Here is a 17,303-nt window from a genome sequence, read left to right as displayed (position 1 = left end):
AGTCAAATGTTGTCATTTTGGAGAAAAGTTCAGCAATTTTTTCCAGGAAGCCACGTCTCAGTCTGGGAAGAGGCAAGCAGTATATATGTATACTGTATATGTATATAGCGATCAGTAATACAGGAGGAGATAAAGAACTATTTATTAAACCTAAACATTTACAAGTCACAAAGTTGTTAAGTAAATGGTAAATGGCCTGTATTTGTATAGCGCTTTTACTAGTCCCGCCTAGGGACCCCAAAGCGCTTTACACACCCAGTCATCCACCCATTCACACACACATTCACAAACTGGTGGAGGCAAGCTACAGTTGTAGCCACAGCTGCCCTGGGACAGACTGACAGAAGTAAAGTAGTAAAGTTTTACAATTGCAACAGTTTTTATATTTCTCAGAAATCACAGCACTGCTGCTGCTGGTTAAGGGGAAAGGTTCAAACCTGATCAAATCTTTGTAATCAAGTCAGGTTTTAATAAGAAGCATAAAAAACATTTTGTTATTATTAAGTGTTTTTAGGTAAAGGTGTCACTGTAAGAAGTGCAGGATCTGAACTGCAGGGAATGATGAAGCTATCAGCAGATCCAGTTTTGTGTTTTTCTTCCATGTATCATGCAAAGTTTCAGCTCCACTTGTTTCTTCTCTGGTTGGAGTTTCAGCACTTCCAGGAGGATGGAGGTCTTTCTCTCTGAGAGATTTATGGACCAGACTGCAGGAACTGACTGTAAAACTGACTGTAATGATGGAAGGACACTCAAGCCTGTTTTAGTTTCACAGTCCTTCACATCAGAGTACAGATCCAGCAGGAAGTCACTGATATTTCCTATAATAATCTCCCATGTATATCTCATGAACAGGGAATGTTTGATATGTGCACACTGATGATAACAGCTCCAGTATCGTCTCTCCTGTCTGCTGCTCTCTCTCTCTGCTGCTGCACAGAATAGACTCACAAAGAACCTGACTGCTTCATGAAGATCTGACCCCAGAGGAACAACACTGGAACAATAAGAAGGAAACATTTAGTAATAATTTGATGTGAGCTGCATAAACACAACCACACAATACTGATGGACTCCATCTTGTCCATGTGTGTCCTGTATATAATGAAAGTCCATTTTAAAGCCATCTTCCATCAGAGCAGCTGAACACTGTTTTTAGACTGTTACTGACTCACAACACAAACACTCATCCTGTGTGTGAAATCACTGCGTACTGAACTGTAACTGTCATTTTATTTGCTGTCTGACTTTAGAAAGTAAAACATTAAATGTCAACAACATAGAAACACACAGAGTGGAACAACAACATCTAAACTTCATATCTTGTACAACAGCAGCTTCACCTCCTGTTCACATCACACATGTGGAAATCACATATTTACTTACCTTTCAGTCAGTTTGGTTTCAGGATGACATGGAGGATTCAGCTGGAGATTCCACAGTCTGCAGGATTCTTTAGACTTCGAGGATATGAACAGCTGGTCCCGGTCTAAGAGGATGTAAGCTGGTATAACCCAGCAGGAGAGCATTTCTCTGGTTAGGATGTGAGCTTTGGTTTCTGCTGACACTTTATAAAGAGAGAACAGTCTTCTCCAGCCTGTACAGCAGTCTGCTAAGACTATTAAATACAGGGTTCAACCAACACTGTAGGTAAATTGTCCCATGAGGTTTTCTCCTAGGACTTCTGCAGGCCTGCTGACCAAACTTGGTTGTTGGAGCTTTCCAGGTAATCTCTACAGTTTGTACCACTGATGCACTCTACAGCGTTGTACACATTCAGACTCATCTCAGACCAGTACATGAGTTCTTGTAATTGTTTATGTGTTTTATATCTTTTAAGATGGCCCATTAAAAGATCATCATAGTATTGGTGGACTGGTGGTGGAGGGAGGATGTGATGCAAGTCTGCTACAGTGTTTTATGAGGTAGCTGGATCACTTTTTTCTCCACAACACATGGAGCAGCACAGGAAGAAGTAGATGGCTCACAGAGGGATTCCTTCATTATGGTCTGCATTTGCTCTTTTATCACCTGCACATTTGTGGGAGATACATGAAAAGGCTTCTGTTTAATAAGCACACTCTGGTAAATCTGTAGAGACATCAGTGCAGCTCAGTCAGTGAACAGCTCACTGTCCTACCTTCTGATGATGGCATCACTAAAGGCTCCCCATCGGTGCCTTTTTTAATGAAATTTAAAAACAAAAAACCTTTATTATATAAATCAATGTGATGATGTGATGCAGTGAACACTGAGAAAGAGACACAAACATACCTCCTACTCTGATTGGTGATCTGTAACCAAAGCAGTGAAAATTATGCCAGTGTCAGAAGATAATATGATGCAGTAAATTAAACATTTCGATTTTTTATTATCCTCACCTGGGGTCAGACGGAGCCCTCTTTTTTAAGTACCAATATAATAATCCTCCTCCTCCAATAATTACAATTAAAACACCCACAGCTCCACCAACAGCTGCTCCCACATTAAAACTGCGTTCTCCACACTGAGCATCAGCTGCAGATGTTCCCGCTGTTATCTGCTGAAGGTTGAGTGAGTGACATCTGGAAGGACAGAGGGACACTGTTAGGGGACATGTACAGATGTTGCACATGTGTCTCTGAAGCTTCACTTACTGTGTGTGTGGCTGACAGGAGTGAAATGTTCCATTTGAAAATGTTCCACTGCTGCAGTCAGAGCACTCAGTGTCTGTGGAGGCGGTTCCTGATGACAACAACGACATGTGTGGATCAGTGTGGAATTCTGTCCTCAAACACACCAAGAAGCTGTGCTGTGCAAACTAACAGCAACACAAAGACTCGATCAAGAATATCTGGACTTGCTGGTATTTTCATGTTTATCTGAACTTCACTATCTGTGATATCTCTCACACTGAGTCCAAACATCTCTCTGTTCTACCCCAGGTCCTCGTCCAGCAGGCCTCTGGGCTGCTCAGTGTACTAAATTAAAAAAACTGGTACAGTTTGACATCTTCATGTCATAAATTCATATAAAATATCTTCATCTAATCTGCAAGATTTTTTTTAATTTTATTTTTTAAGAATCTACAAATTATAGGGAACCATACAGAAGTAAAACTTGAAAAGTTGAACTTAAACTCTATATCTCCCCATTGCCACACAGTGACATGAACCAGTGACTCTGGTAAGAGCAGGGGAGGAAGACTGTCATTAACAACCACAGCAGCAAACACAATGGACTAGAGCTACTCGAACATCAAGCTAGGTTATACGGCTAGACCGCCTGGGCCTGTCTGACCACACATCCCTGTTTACACCGTCTGAGGAGAACAGCTCTCATCTCCAGCAGAACCATTAAAAGCTGGTCTGATGGAGCCTCTCAACAGCTGGATGACTGCTTCAGCAGAACTAACTGGGATACTGTCAGACATGGGAACTTTCACTGACGCTGTCTTATGTTAAATAAAGAAATCAGAAGCCTTTGAGGTGCAGGGAGATCCTGCACCTCCTGAAAGAAAGGACACCATCTTCAGGTCTGGTAATACAGGATTTTCAATCAGTCTCTATATCCTCTGAGAAACCAGTCTGTACCAGTGTCAGTCACTATTGACCAATAGCACGTATCCCAGTGGTGATGTTTTTATATGGTGACTGTTTGCATTGTTGACTTTAAACTTAATTTTGCTATACAAATCCCATGTTACAATGATAATAAGAATATTGTATAAAAATGTTCAGCAAATATTAAATTAGATCAGTTTCCCTGAACTCTGGTATTCTCATTTAAAAACACAAACCTACCTTTCTGACTAATGTACTGTCCTGGATTACAGCGTTTGTGTTCATGTGCTCTCTCACAGCTGTGTCCTGTATGGTGGACACAGTATAATCCCTCCAGTGGTTTACAGAGTGTATCTGATGTTGCTGTGCACTGCTTCTTTACCCTCAGACCAAGAGCTGCCAACATAAAAAGAACATACTCAACATGTTTCGTGTATTTGTGAAGAGACGCTGAAGCTCACGATTTTTTTTTGCTGAAAATACATTTGGTCATTATGACGTCTTTAGGAAATATCAAACATCATCATCTTGAATTAATTAAATCATGGAGAAAGACCTCCATTTATGTTTTAATTTGATTTTAAACTACTATAACATAAAACATAGTAAAGCCCAGTGAAATTAATCCACCTGGGTGACAGTTTGTACAGGGAATCCATCGCTCCCATCCATTAGGTTGATCGGTGAAGGTTCCATCCATGCAGGGCAGACATGACGTACTTCTATACTCATTACAGTGAGTTTTCACTCGACTCCCTGATGAAAACAAAAGCAACAAATTCATTTCAAGCTTGCTTTTTCCTCTTTTATTCTGTCTAAGTTGTGTGCTTAGAAAACACATGCATTCATCATTCAGTTGGTTCTTACCTGAAAGGCACTTCGGACAGCATTCATTTCCTATCTGATACTCTCCTTGATGACATGTGAGGCTGAGACCATTGAAGACGTTCATCAGAATTATCAGAATTACCTGAAGATAGAGAAAAGGCGCCATGCCATTAAACTTTAATAGTGATTTTAGCCCCCCCTTTGAAAAAAAAAAAAAATCTACATTGAAGAAAAAAATAAAACATTCCCCTGTCGCTTCTGCAGGCGGGCTATCCTTCAAGCTTGGATTGTCTACCCGAGGCCTGGGACTTTGAGGATCCTAGCTGTATCGTAGCTGTACCTACATACACACAAAGACTTGTGTGTGTGTGTATGTATCTTTTCATGGGACAACAATGAAGATATGACACTTTGACACAATGTGAAGCAGTTGGTGTACAGCTTGTATAACAATGTAAATTTGCTGTCCCTTCAAAATAACTCAACATACAGCCATTAACGTTTAAAGCGCTGGCAACAAATGTGAGTACACCCCTAAGTGAAAATGTCCAAACTGTCCCCAAAGTGTCAATATTCTTTGTGACCATCTTTTTCCAACACTGCCTTAAGTCTATTGGGCATGGAGTTAACAGGGTACCACTGGAATCCTCTTCCACTCGTGTGGAGTGGGGCGATCGTGGCTCAAGAGTTGGGCGTTCGTCTTGTAATCGGAAGGTTGCCGGTTCGAGCCCCGGCTTGGACAGTCTCGGTCGTTGTGTCCTTGGGCAAGACACTTCACCCGTTGCCTACTGGTGGTGGTCAGAGGGCCCGGTTGCGCCAGTGTCCGGCAGCCTCGCCTCTGTCAGTGCGCCCCAGGGTGGCTGTGGCTACAATGTAGCTTGCCATCACCAGTGTGTGAATGGGTGGATGACAGGTTGTGTAAAGCGCTTTGGGGTCCTTAGGGACTAGAAAAGCGCTATACAGATACAGGCCATTTACCATTCCACTCCTCCATGATGATATTATCGAGCTGGTGGATGTTAGAGGCCTTGCACTCCTACACCTTCCATTTGAGGATGCCCCACAGACGTTCAATAGGGTTTAAGTCTGGAGACATGCTTGGCCAGTCAAGTACCTTTATCCTCAGTTTATTTAGCAAGGCGCTGGTCTTTTTTGAGGTGGGGGATCATGCTGTTTCCGGATGGCACAGTACATGTTGGCATTCAGGGTTCCCTCAATTAACTGAGGCCCCCCAGTGCCAGAAGCACTCATGCAGCCCCAAACATTGACATCCCAACACCATGCTTGACTGTAGGCAATACACTTATCTATACTCTTCACCTGGTTGCCTCCACAAACCCCTGACACCATCTGAACCATAAAAAGCTAGTCTTGTTCTCATCAGACCACAGGTAACCCATGTCCTTAGTCTGCTTGTCTTCAGCAAACTGTTTGCAGGCTTTCTTATTATCTTTAGAAAAGGCTTCCTTCTAGGAAGACAGCCATGTAAAGCAGTTTGCTGCATATGGTCTGAGCACTGACAGGCTCAACCTCCACGCCTTCAGCCACTACAGCAATGCTGGCAGCATTTATACATCTATTTTCAAAAGACAACCTCTAGATATGACGCTGAGCACATGCACTCAACTTCTTTAGTTTGTTCTGAGACGTTTGTTCTGAGTGGCACCTGTCTTGTTAAACTGCTGTAGGGTTTTGAGCACTGTGCTGCAGCTCAGTTTCAGGGTATTATTCTTATAGCCTAGGCCATCTTTATGTAGAGTAACAATTTTTTTTTCAGATCCTCAGAGAATTCTTTGCCATGATGTGCCATGTTAAACTTTCAGTGACAAGTATGAGAGTGTGAGAGCAATAACACCAAATTCAAACACATCTGTTCCCCATTTGCACCTGAGACCTTGTAACACTAACGAGTCACATGACACCAGGGAGGAAAATGGCTAATTGGGCTCAGTTTAGACATTTTTCCCATTAAAAGATATAATAAAATGTTTACAAAAATATTCTTTTGTCGACCCACTCTCAGACATTCTTTCACAAATTGAAATCTGAGGCCATGATTGAACATTAATATCTCAAAACCTAGTAAAGTTAAAACCCCAAAATGCTTAATGATCATTCTCAACAGGCTTACCGCCTGCCACATTTCCCCTAGGCCAGGGTTCAGCAACCTTTAACACCCAAAGAGCCATTTGGACCCGGTTTCCACGCAAAAGAAAACACTGAGAGCCACAAATACTTTTTGACATCTAAAATGAAGATAACACTGTATATATAGTTTTTTACCTTTATGCTTTGTCTGAACAACTAAGGTGTGATGCTTATGAAATCCATGAAGAGCTACAGAGAAAGTTATATTTTATTTATGTAATTAACACATTTTGAACTCCTAAAGAAATATAACAAAAGGAAAGACACCCAGCTGAACTAAAATGAACCATGTAGCAAACAAAAACTGTTGTGAGCCACCACCCTTATATTGTCTTTGGGCTTTTGGAGTCTTGACCTGACTTTTAAAAAAAATAATTGGAAAAAAAAGCACTATGCTGCTAAAAAAAAAAAAAAAAAAAAAAAAGTAAAAAAAAGCCGCAGGTTGCCGACCCCTGACCTAGGCTGTCACTTGAACCCCTTTTCTATTAGTAAAAAGTAGCTGAAAAGACGTCCTGAAACTGCATGCCAGTGATTGGCTGGTCAGTGGCGTCACTTAACGTGTCATAAGTGCATCTCAAGAAAAATAAAATTGCCAATTTCTGAAATCGAACGACAGAAATGGCTACAAAAACAACACCATGTTCCTCTAGTCCATAGGTGTCAAACTCTGGCCCGCGAAGCCATACCAAATTACTATTAGAGCTGGCTTACTGGTATTATACAGCTAATATATATATTGTTTAGTATTAAGCTTTGTTTGTTCCATATTCAGTTTTTCAGCAAAACGTGTTTGAGTCCATAAGAAAAGATTCATTCTTATATCTGGAGGAATAAATATATTTCAATAAATATTAACGTTAGCCCGCGACTTTGTTCCAGTTTTGAATTTTGGCCCATGGTGTATTTGAGTTTGACACCCCTGCTCTAGTCTGACAAAAAGCCACAGCCCAAGGAGCAGGTACAGTGGCATGCAAAAGTATTCGGCCCCCTTGAACTATTCCACATTTTGTCACATTACAGCCACAAACATGAATCAATTTAATTGGAATTCCACGTGAAAGACCAATACAAAGTGGTGTACATGTGAGAAGTGGAACGAAAATCAATACAATAAATAACTGCAAAGTGGGGTGTGCGTAATTATTCAGCCCCCTGAGTCAATACTTTGTAGAACCACCTTTTCCATTCCATTGTTGCCCTGGCTTTATGTTTAGGGTCGTTGTCCTGCTGGAAGGTGAACCTCCGCCCCAGTCTCAAGTCTTTTGCAGATTCCAAGAGGTTTTCTTCCAAGATTGCCCTGTATTTGGCTCCATCCATCTTCCCATCAACTCTGACCAGCTTCCCTGTCCCTGCTGAAGAGAAGCACCCCCAGAGCATGATGCTGCCACCAATGTTCCCTCTAATTTTTCATGTGTCTGAGCGAACACACAAACTCCCTGAGCGGTCCCTTGGACCACTGTGTGCAACAGCAGACGTGTGCACTGTGGTCACGCCAGCATCAAATCCATCCAAGTTACATGATTTATTAAAATAATCAAATCACAGCATTTACATTTATGTTAGACTACTTTTAATTAACTGCTTTCGCCCACATACAATGAAAATGTAAAAAAATCTTGTTCATGACCTGTGTAGTATGTTAACACTATTGGAAGTAAAAATAACTTGAACTCCAATTTTAGGAAAACACTTTTTTCAATAAAGCTCTGACTTGTAGTATGAGTCTGTGGTCTGCGATTGAGTCCTATCTGCAAAATACAGTATATAATAACCAATACTGGGCATAGTTCTTAAAAAAAGTTACTTTGTTTTGCAAACAACAAAGTTTTTTGAAGCTGTTTACCTAAAAATGCTGCTAAGGTGTTTTTTTTTTTTTAAACAAACATTTCAATCTATTTACAGAACAATCAGCTGTTCTGCATCAAATCTGATGCCACACAAATTAAATTAAAACTTACCCCTCCCTAAACAACTAAATGACATCTCTTGATTGGTCGACTCGAGTACATTTTTCAACCAATGGGAAAGGGTGGGGGGTGTTTTGGCTTCGTCTTTGCTCACAGGCGGAGAGCGCTTTCGAGCGTTTTCCTAATAAAACGCCGTTTTTACAGTTTCTTCCTGCAGTAAATATAAACAACAATAGTATTCAGGAAGAAAACCAAACATTGCATATATTTTTATCATAACTCTGGTTTTACGTGGCCTATCAATATAATTTAAAAACTGGTATAAAGTCTACACTTTGTCCTGCTTACATCTCCAGTGGTTGTACTCATTGTCATTAATGTGGCGTCACTCCACATCAGCCACGCAATGCAGTGCGTGTTGCAGATTTTTTCTGCGCAAAGACCGTGCTAACAGTGCACAATTGCGCACGTGCGCAGCATAGGGGGAACATTGGCTGCCACCACCATATTTGACAGTGGGGATGGTGTGTTCAGAGTGATGTGTAGTGTTAGTTTTCCGCCACACATAGCGTTTTGCATTTTGGCCAAAAAGTTCCATTTTGGTCTCATCTGACCAGAGCACCTTCTTCCACATGTTTGCTGTGTCCCCCACGTGGCTTGTGGCAAACTGCAAACGGGACTTCTTATGGTTTTCTGTTAACAATGGCTTTCTTCTTGCCACTCTTCCATAAAGGCCAACTTTGTGCAGTGCACGACTAATAGTTGTCCTATGGACAGATTCCCCCACCTGAGCTGTAGATCTCTGCAGCTCGTCCAGAGTCACCATGGGCCTCTTGGCTGCATTTCTGATCAGCGCTCTCCTTGTTCGGCCTGTGAGTTTAGGTGGACGACCTTGTCTTGGTAGGTTTACAGTTGTGCCATGCTCCTTCCATTTCTGAATGATCGCTTGAACAGTGCTCCGTGGGATGTTCAAGGCTTGGGAAATCTTTTTGTAGCCTAAGCCTGCTTTAAATTTCTCAATAACTTTATCCCTGACCTGTCTGGTGTGTTCTTTGGACTTCATGGTGTTGTTGTTCCCAATATTCTCTTAGACAACTTCTGAGGCCCTCACAGAGCAGCTGTATTGGTACTGACATTAGATTACACACAGGTGCACTCTATTTAGTCATTAGCACTCATCAGGCAATGTCTGACTGACTGCACTCAGACCAAAGGGGGCTGAATGATTATGCACACGTGTTGGTCTTTCACGTGGAATTCCAATAAAATGTATTCATGTTTGTGGCTGTAATGTGGCAAAATGTGGTAAAGTTCAAGGGGCCGAATGCTTTTGCAAGCCACTGTATATTCTTGCCTCAACATCCACCTTTGTTGTAGCATTTGTGTAACATACTAATTACATCACGGGGCACTCTGCAGCATTGCTGTGAGAATCATGCACATTAGGAGGTACTGTATTGTAATACAAAAACAGCCAATGTGATTGAAGTTGTGGAGTGTCTATCTGAGTAGACAGAACACTGGTTTGAGCGTAGAGTCAAGGAGGCCATTTACATGAAAAGGGAACAACCGTCTCCAAATTGAGGAGCAGGCCTAAGGGTAGATCTTTCTCCATCTTACAATGCTGTGATTGAAGCCATTCCCCAAAACTCTGTGAATGGTACTTATGACCATTGATCAATGTCTGCTAAAAAATGTTCTAAAAAATTTGCGTAGCTGAAATTACCTTTAGGTTTCTGCATGTGGTGACATTCTGTTACTGTATACTTTTTGACTTTTTGACAGAGAGTATCAGGAGAAGAAGACATGAAGTAAAATGAATAGGAACGAGCAGAGGGCGCTCAAGCCTTCAGGAGAGCTGCTCAGCCAGGTGAGCTGTAACTTTCTGTAAATATTTTACCAGAAATGTTGCTGCATTCTCAGGTTTCCTTCTTGAAGACATCTGATCTCAAAGTTTCCTTGGTCCAAAAGAAGAAACATGTCCCTGAGATTTGAGACGATGGAGTGCTAGCAGGAAGAACAGCTGGACAACACCTGGAAACACAACTTTTTCTTTTTTATCTGCAGTCTTTCGCCATCCATCCTTACATGCAGACCCTTAATATCAACACAACAGACAAAACATATGCTAAGTACAAATTAATGAAAGTAAAATAATAATAATAATATTCTTAATTTGGAGCATCATGTCCTTGATGTTCTGTACCCTGGAAACAGAAGCCAAGGAAAATAAAATGAAAGTCAGTGTGCACAGGGATGCTGGTTCACCATGGATTGACTTTTTCCACATCCCTCTGATCTGACTGATCGATGTTAAAGAGTTCAATGTGAAAATGTAAAACTTCCAAGACACTTTGGAAATCTTGGTGACAAAATAAAGAGTCATGGTGGAGTTTATCAAATTATCTCGTGGAACTGTTTGTTTGCACGAGTGGATTCATTTAATGGGAGAAGTCGGACGCATCAAACTAACGTTTCATTCATGAGGATTTACATTTCAAGTTTAACAGCTTGCTCTGTTCCAAAGTCCAAAAGTGTCTTTCAGTATTTCACCTACTTTTGAGGCCAAAGCATCTCAATCTGAGTGATTCTGAAGTCACGATTTTAATTAGGTCACGCCAAAACCTTCATTTTATTTTTTTTTTATGTCATTCAGAGGTGAATTGCTGCTCCGTTTTGTATCCTTGTGCTGCTGCCTTAGTGCTTTTGAGCTTCAGCACATAAACTGATGTGTGGACATCAGCTTTGGGAAAGTTACTTTGAAAAAGTAATTAGTTATAGTTACTAGTTACTTCTTCAAAAAAGTAACTGAGTTAGTAACTGAGTTACAAGCTTCTAAAAGTAATTTCTGTACGTTTAATTACTTGAAAAGTAACTATTGCGTTACTTTAAAAAAAGTTTAACCATTGGGGTCCAGGGTATAATTGGCCATTTTTAACTACTTTTGATTTTCCCTACATTTGACCTTTAAAAGCTATTTACTTGTCTTGTTTGGTATCATTCTTTTCAGCACAACCTTAAATGTCTGATTTTTCAGTTACGTTTTCATTTTGATATACTGTATTAACACAATTGATGCAAAATCAGAAAAAAACATAAACTCAGAGTAGAGTAGAAGTTATATATTTTGTGTCCTTAGACAGTAAACGTGACGAAACTATTCAGGAAAACACACATATATATTGTTTATCATGAATCTTTTACGTGGCCTATTGACACAATTTAAAAACTGGTATATATCACCTTGTTGCGTTGTCTTTAAGTGGTCATGTGATTGGCTTACCACGACTACTTTATTAATCCTCAGTCAAACAGCAGCAATCATGCGATTGTTTTGCCTCCCTGAGCTCCAGGTGTTGTACTACAAAGTGATTGCCGTCCACAGGAGCACGCAGCTGCTTAAAGCTGTAGCGCCCAGATTACTTACAGCTACTTCCGTGTGACTGATATAAGATGCGGTAAGCTGAAGACAACTTCAACTGTCTCTTTGTTGAAAAATAGTAACGCGACTGCACCTGATTGTCATGTTATTAACTATAATGGCGTTGTAACGACAGAAATTGTAATTAGTTAGATTACTCGTTACTGAAAAAAGTAACGCCGTTAGTAACGCCGTTACTTGTAACACCATTATTCCCATCACTGGTGGACATTCTCCTTCAGGATTTTCTGGTAAAGAGCAGACTTTATGGTTTCATCCGTTATAACAGAACAGCCCAGACCATCCACACTACCACCACTGTGTCTGACTGCTGCTGCGATGTTCACTTTATGAAATGACATTATTTTGGTGCCAAATGTAACGGGACTCAAACTTTCCAGAAAGTTCAGCTTTTGTCTCGTCAATCCATAGAATATTTCTGAGAAGCCCCAGGAAAATCTATGTTTCTTGGCAAATTTGACACTAACTTGAACTCTCCATTTTTGCCCAGTCTCTTTCTTATTGTTGAATAATGACCTCTGACTTTAACCCTATTCTAAGGTCTACCTTACAATATAAAGCCCCTTGAGGCAACTGTTGTTCTGACCAAGTGCTGTATAAATATATTGGAATTGAATTAAATTAACTGAGCAAAGTGACATCTGCAGATAAACAGATGTAGTTCTGGAGTCTTCTTTGACCTCCTGGATGAGTCATTGATGGTTCCTTGGAATAGTTTTGATAGGCTGGTCTCTCAAGGAAGGATCAGCACTGTTCCATGTTTTCTCCATGTGTGTATGTGGCAGGGCTGAACGAGGTTGTTGTTGTTAGTGTGTGTGACTCTGTGCTGGAAAGTTGCAGCCGATTGTTTGAACAAAAACCGTTAATAAAAGTGTTTGAAAATGCTGAAAATCACTGAATTGTGGGCAGTTCTGTCATTCTTCTGTCACAGTGGATAATGACCCTTACCATGGTCTAAGGCAGTGGTTCTCCAATTGTGGAGAGTTTTCCTATAGAGAGGTTATACTCTTATTCTGCAAAAGATTTCTTTCCCTCTATGTACCTGTAGATGATTCTGGTGTGGAGAGTTTTCCTATATTTGAAATTTATCCTCTACAACAGTGGTTCTCAAACTTTTCACAATGAGTACCACCTTATAAAATACAGTGGTATGCAACTTTGGATCAGCAATTTCATTTAAATATATCATGTAGCAGATCAACACAATGATATTTGAGAAGTAAAATAAAGTTTATAGAATTTACAGAAAGTGTGCAATAGTTACTTAAACTAAATTAAATTAAACGAGCCCGCCAGCTTATTTAATCTTAAAAAAAAGTGAAGATTTCCCACGTTACACCAGAGAGAGCCCAAGTACCACTAGTGGTACATGTACCACAGTTTGAGAAAACTAGTCTAAGAAGCTCAGAAAGAAAAGGGTCTGGACTTCTTTAAGTTGCTTGAAGACGTTTCACCTCTCATCCGAGAAGCTTCTTCAGTTCTAAGGTCAAATGGTGGAGAGTCCCAAAGTTAAGTCCTAGGGGAGTGTCCCCCAAGAGGGACATGGATGGACCCCCTGTCCTCTACCTAATCACATGAGCTAAGGTGTGAAATGGGTGTAGGTAACAATCAGCCAAGGTTTGAGGTGAACCCGCTGTGAAACCTGGCCCCACTCTATCATGTGATTTCCTGAGGTCAAATGGCCCAGGATGTGAGTGGGTGTTAAGGCGTCTGGGAAGGGATCTCAAAACTGGATCATAGATGGCAGATAGTTGGTGTCATAAGTCACCACCTCTCTTCAAAGACGGTTGTTAACAGTGGAATAGATGGCTTCTTCCGCTCCTCTTTCAAACCATCTGTCTTCTATGTTCAAAATGTGAACATTATCGCTTGCCTTCAACAACTTGAAAAGGACAAAATCATTGAGTGCCCTACATATAACCATCTATACAGTGTTGGGGAGTAACGGAATACATGTACCGCCGTTACGTATTTAAAATACAAAATATGAGTAACTGTATTCCGTTACAGTTACCGTTTAAAAAGGTGGTATTCAGAATACAGTTACTTTGTTGAAATAAATGGATTACACGGCGGTACTTCCCTGTTTCATATTGTGGCGGGTCAGGACTGTTTGGGTTTTGTTTGACAGCTACGTTCTGTAGTTCCAGGTGGCAGCATTACGGTTAGCCATGGTTACGGGGTGACGCTCTCTCTCTGCATGTTTCCTGGGTGAGAGAGACCTTTTTGTTGTTGTTGTGCTAAGCTAATAGGCAGAATGCTACAGGTATAGCTCTAAAGAATGCTGGAAGCATGTAAATATAATAATGACCACTGCAGCCAAGAAGAGAGCCTGACGAGCCCAGTTGTAAGTAAGCTATTAAGACTCGACTGTACACCATGTTCGTGTTTTCCTCCAAAAACAATAAGTTCTGTTGGAGCAGCCTTTCAACGCCTCTCTCTGTCTCTCGCTAGCAAAGTTGACCCAGACAACAAAGTAAAGCTAGTTTTCGGCTATGAGCCCGACACAGAACCCACCTTATTAGCCAGAGGTCCCTTTACTACGGTTCAGAGCGGCGGACCTTCAGTAACAGTAATAAATCACAGCAATAGTACATTCATGTAGTTGTAAACAGCATGATAATATATTAAGTAATCCAAAGTATTCAGAATACGTTACTCACATTGAGTAACGTAACGGAATACATTACAGAATACATTTTGGGGCATGTATTCTGTATTCTGTAATGGAATATATTTTAAAAGTAACCTTCCCAACACTGCGTCTATACCCAGGAGATGCTGTACCCTTTATTTACAGACTTCCAAAGATCTACAAGGAAGGGGTCCAACTCAGACCCATTGTTAGCAGCATAAACTCATATCTCTGTAACCCTGGGTTATGAGACCTTTGACTTCACTCTGTTAGAAAGATTTATTTTAAGGCATTTCTTCATTCAGGAGGTCTGAAATTAGGCCTGAGTGTGGCTAGAGAAATTGAACTCAACTTTCCAACAAATGTGGTTAATCATAGTTTATTCATGATTAAACAACTTTTTCCACACAGGTTTGGATGGCTTACCCGGCTCCTAGGTGAAAGTTTCCATGGTCCAAAAGCATGTCCCTGAGATTTGGGATGATGGAGTTTCTAACAGGAAGAACAGCCTGACAACATCTGGAAACACAAGGAAAACCAATGATTTTAGATCAGAATTACTAACACATGATGAAGCTGACTGTTTCTGTCTCACCTGATACAGTCAGGTTTTGAGCATCACGTAACCCACAAAGCAACAAAGCTATGATTCATTGATCTAAATGATGCAAAGCTTTTTTAAATTTTGTTGTTCTTTATTCTGGAAACAGAAACCTTTGTCCAGAAGGAAGAGGGAAAGAGGAACAAACTGCAAAAGTATGTTCAGTCATCAAGAAACATTAAAGCAGTAAACTGCTGTATGTGTCTGCTGTAAAGTGGTGATGGTTCAGAACTGATTCACCAATCAGCTGTTTGATCGCTTCATTTCCTGACAAATGTCCAAGACACCAAGCAAAATCATAGAAGAGATTCAACATAAGCTCGATAATATGAAATCATCATGATGTTATCAATGTGGAAACGAGAAAGATGTCTCAAACATGAAAGGCACTGGTTCCCTTTGGCTTTGAATCAAAAACTGTTCCCACATATTTAAACTCTGAGCACATTCTGACTTAAATGGATATGACCTGATGAGTACATGTTCTAAACTCAATACTCATTTCTTTTGTATTAGATATGTTTTAGCCGGTCCTGTCAGGCAGCCTCTGCAATCTGAATTATGATCTGAATGCACCGTTGTGCCAAACAGATTTGCTTTTCTAAGACGAGCTCTAGAAAGTCTCTACAGGCTCATCCTGTTTGGTTGTTTTTTAATGTAATGTATTCATTTCTATTGTTACTCACAGTATATGTATAATATAACAATGTCAAAGCTGACAGACAGAAAAGAGAAAGAAAAACAATAGAGAATATAAAAATGGATAGAGCACAAATACAAAATCACAACTGCACCTGTAACTTAAATTATTTTTGATTTCCAAATCTTCAGCACAGTTACAGTCCAATGCCTGCTCTCATGATCCTGGAGCAGAATGACACTAACACAGTCATCTGCAGACCATAGAAGCATGCCTCTGACATTTTCAGAACTGCTCTCACACATATGTATAGACAGGATTAATTGTAGAGTTGAGATAACGTATCCATGCGGGAGTGAGTCGGGGAGCAGAGCTGGTTAGACAGGATCCCTTTTATCCTGGTTCTTTGTACCCTGTTAGTCCAGAATCCAGTCCAAATGATACTTACTCATGTTGAACTGTTCTAGAAACTTTCTCATTACAAATTTGAGGCTGAAGAATAATCAACAAACTGTAAATGAGCATAAGAAGCTTTTCTTCTCTCCAGGTATTAAAAATCAGGTTTAGTGAGGTCACTGAAGACAAGCTCTGTTCCTCTGTAAGCAAACTGGAATGACACTACTCTGTGTCTGGTGATGATAGTAATGAATGAATGAAAACAAACTCCTCCTTAGGACGTCAGCCTGTATATTGTATGTATGTGCACTTGTGAAAAGAGATACATGAAGATAAAATGAATGAGAGGCTTGAACAAGTCATTGATAAAACCAAACGTCTATCAGCATAAATTAAGACTCTAGAAGAACACAAAACAACAGAAGCTGCTATAAAGGCTTGAAAGAAAATACAATCACTGCTGCTCTGGCTGGGTCAGAAGCAGAAACGAAAGTTTTAGTAGAGCTGTGTACAGAACGCTCATGTAGACGTCAGCAGATATCAGTGGTGCAGATAAAGGGAATTTTGAACCATGTGAAAATGCTGTCTTAAACTATTACAGCGGTGATGCTAAAGTAAAGTTTTGTTGATGACTATAGGATTGCAGAAGCTTCATAAAGTGTTGAACTATCCAATAATTAAGCCAGAAGATGGTGGCGTGTTAGAGTTTTTTTGCATTGTTCCTCACAGGATGTTTAAATGCAATGTTTGGTGTTATGGATGACTTGGATAATGCCACAACTACAAAGGCACTTGTTAACAAGCTCTACTGTGAGCTTCAAGAAATATGGAGAAAGGCTGCAAGTGGTCTGCAGGAGAAATCAAAGATAAGCATGAAAAAAGGTTTGACAACAAGCAAGCTAGGTATATGCTTCACACAATTTATGGTAACTGAGGTGAAACATCTACCAGCACGAGGGACTGAACACAGCAGAAATTATGATCAACAGGTGCAGAAACCAGTCATGTATTTACTACATGGCTTTCCCTTAAAAAACGGAGTTTGGAAATGATAAAGAAGTCACAACAAAAACACCAGCAGCTTTGGTGGATACTAACAACAGGCCTTTAATTAATTGTAGCGGTGAACAACACAGTCTTTTAGTCTGTAAAAGTCCAAAATAACCC

The 17,303-nt window shown here is 40.4% G+C and overlaps 1 protein-coding gene and 1 long non-coding RNA gene across 2 annotated transcripts in view; both read right to left on the bottom strand.

Moving 5' to 3' along the window:
• Positions 1 to 125: 125 nt before the first annotated feature.
• LOC309700694 lies at positions 126 to 2,360 on the bottom strand. The gene is made up of 2 exons (XR_014274713.1): positions 2,138 to 2,360; positions 126 to 2,028 (listed from the first exon to the last, which is right to left on the bottom strand). It is a non-coding gene; the product is annotated as an uncharacterized lncRNA (long non-coding RNA).
• A 14-nt stretch (positions 2,361 to 2,374) lies between these two features.
• The window catches only part of LOC309700549 (tumor necrosis factor receptor superfamily member 14-like), a gene marked incomplete at its 3' end in the record, with an annotated part of 65,046 nt that continues 50,117 nt past the window's right edge, over positions 2,375 to 17,303 (bottom strand). Inside the window, exons 2-8 of the mRNA XM_082524148.1 lie at positions 14,926 to 15,018; positions 10,323 to 10,456; positions 4,407 to 4,509; positions 4,170 to 4,295; positions 3,780 to 3,935; positions 2,634 to 2,721; positions 2,375 to 2,561 (exon numbers count right to left, since the gene is read on the bottom strand). Of these exons, the coding sequence (XP_082380274.1) occupies positions 2,375 to 2,561; positions 2,634 to 2,721; positions 3,780 to 3,935; positions 4,170 to 4,295; positions 4,407 to 4,509; positions 10,323 to 10,364 (702 nt within the window). The 5' untranslated portion in view covers positions 10,365 to 10,456; positions 14,926 to 15,018. The remainder of the gene's footprint in view (positions 2,562 to 2,633; positions 2,722 to 3,779; positions 3,936 to 4,169; positions 4,296 to 4,406; positions 4,510 to 10,322; positions 10,457 to 14,925; positions 15,019 to 17,303) is intronic.

This window comes from Aulonocara stuartgranti, assembly GCF_965226115.1.
Source record: "Aulonocara stuartgranti genome assembly, chromosome: 23".
NCBI lineage: Eukaryota > Metazoa > Chordata > Actinopteri > Cichliformes > Cichlidae > Aulonocara > Aulonocara stuartgranti.
This window is presented reverse-complemented; position numbering and strand designations above follow the sequence as displayed.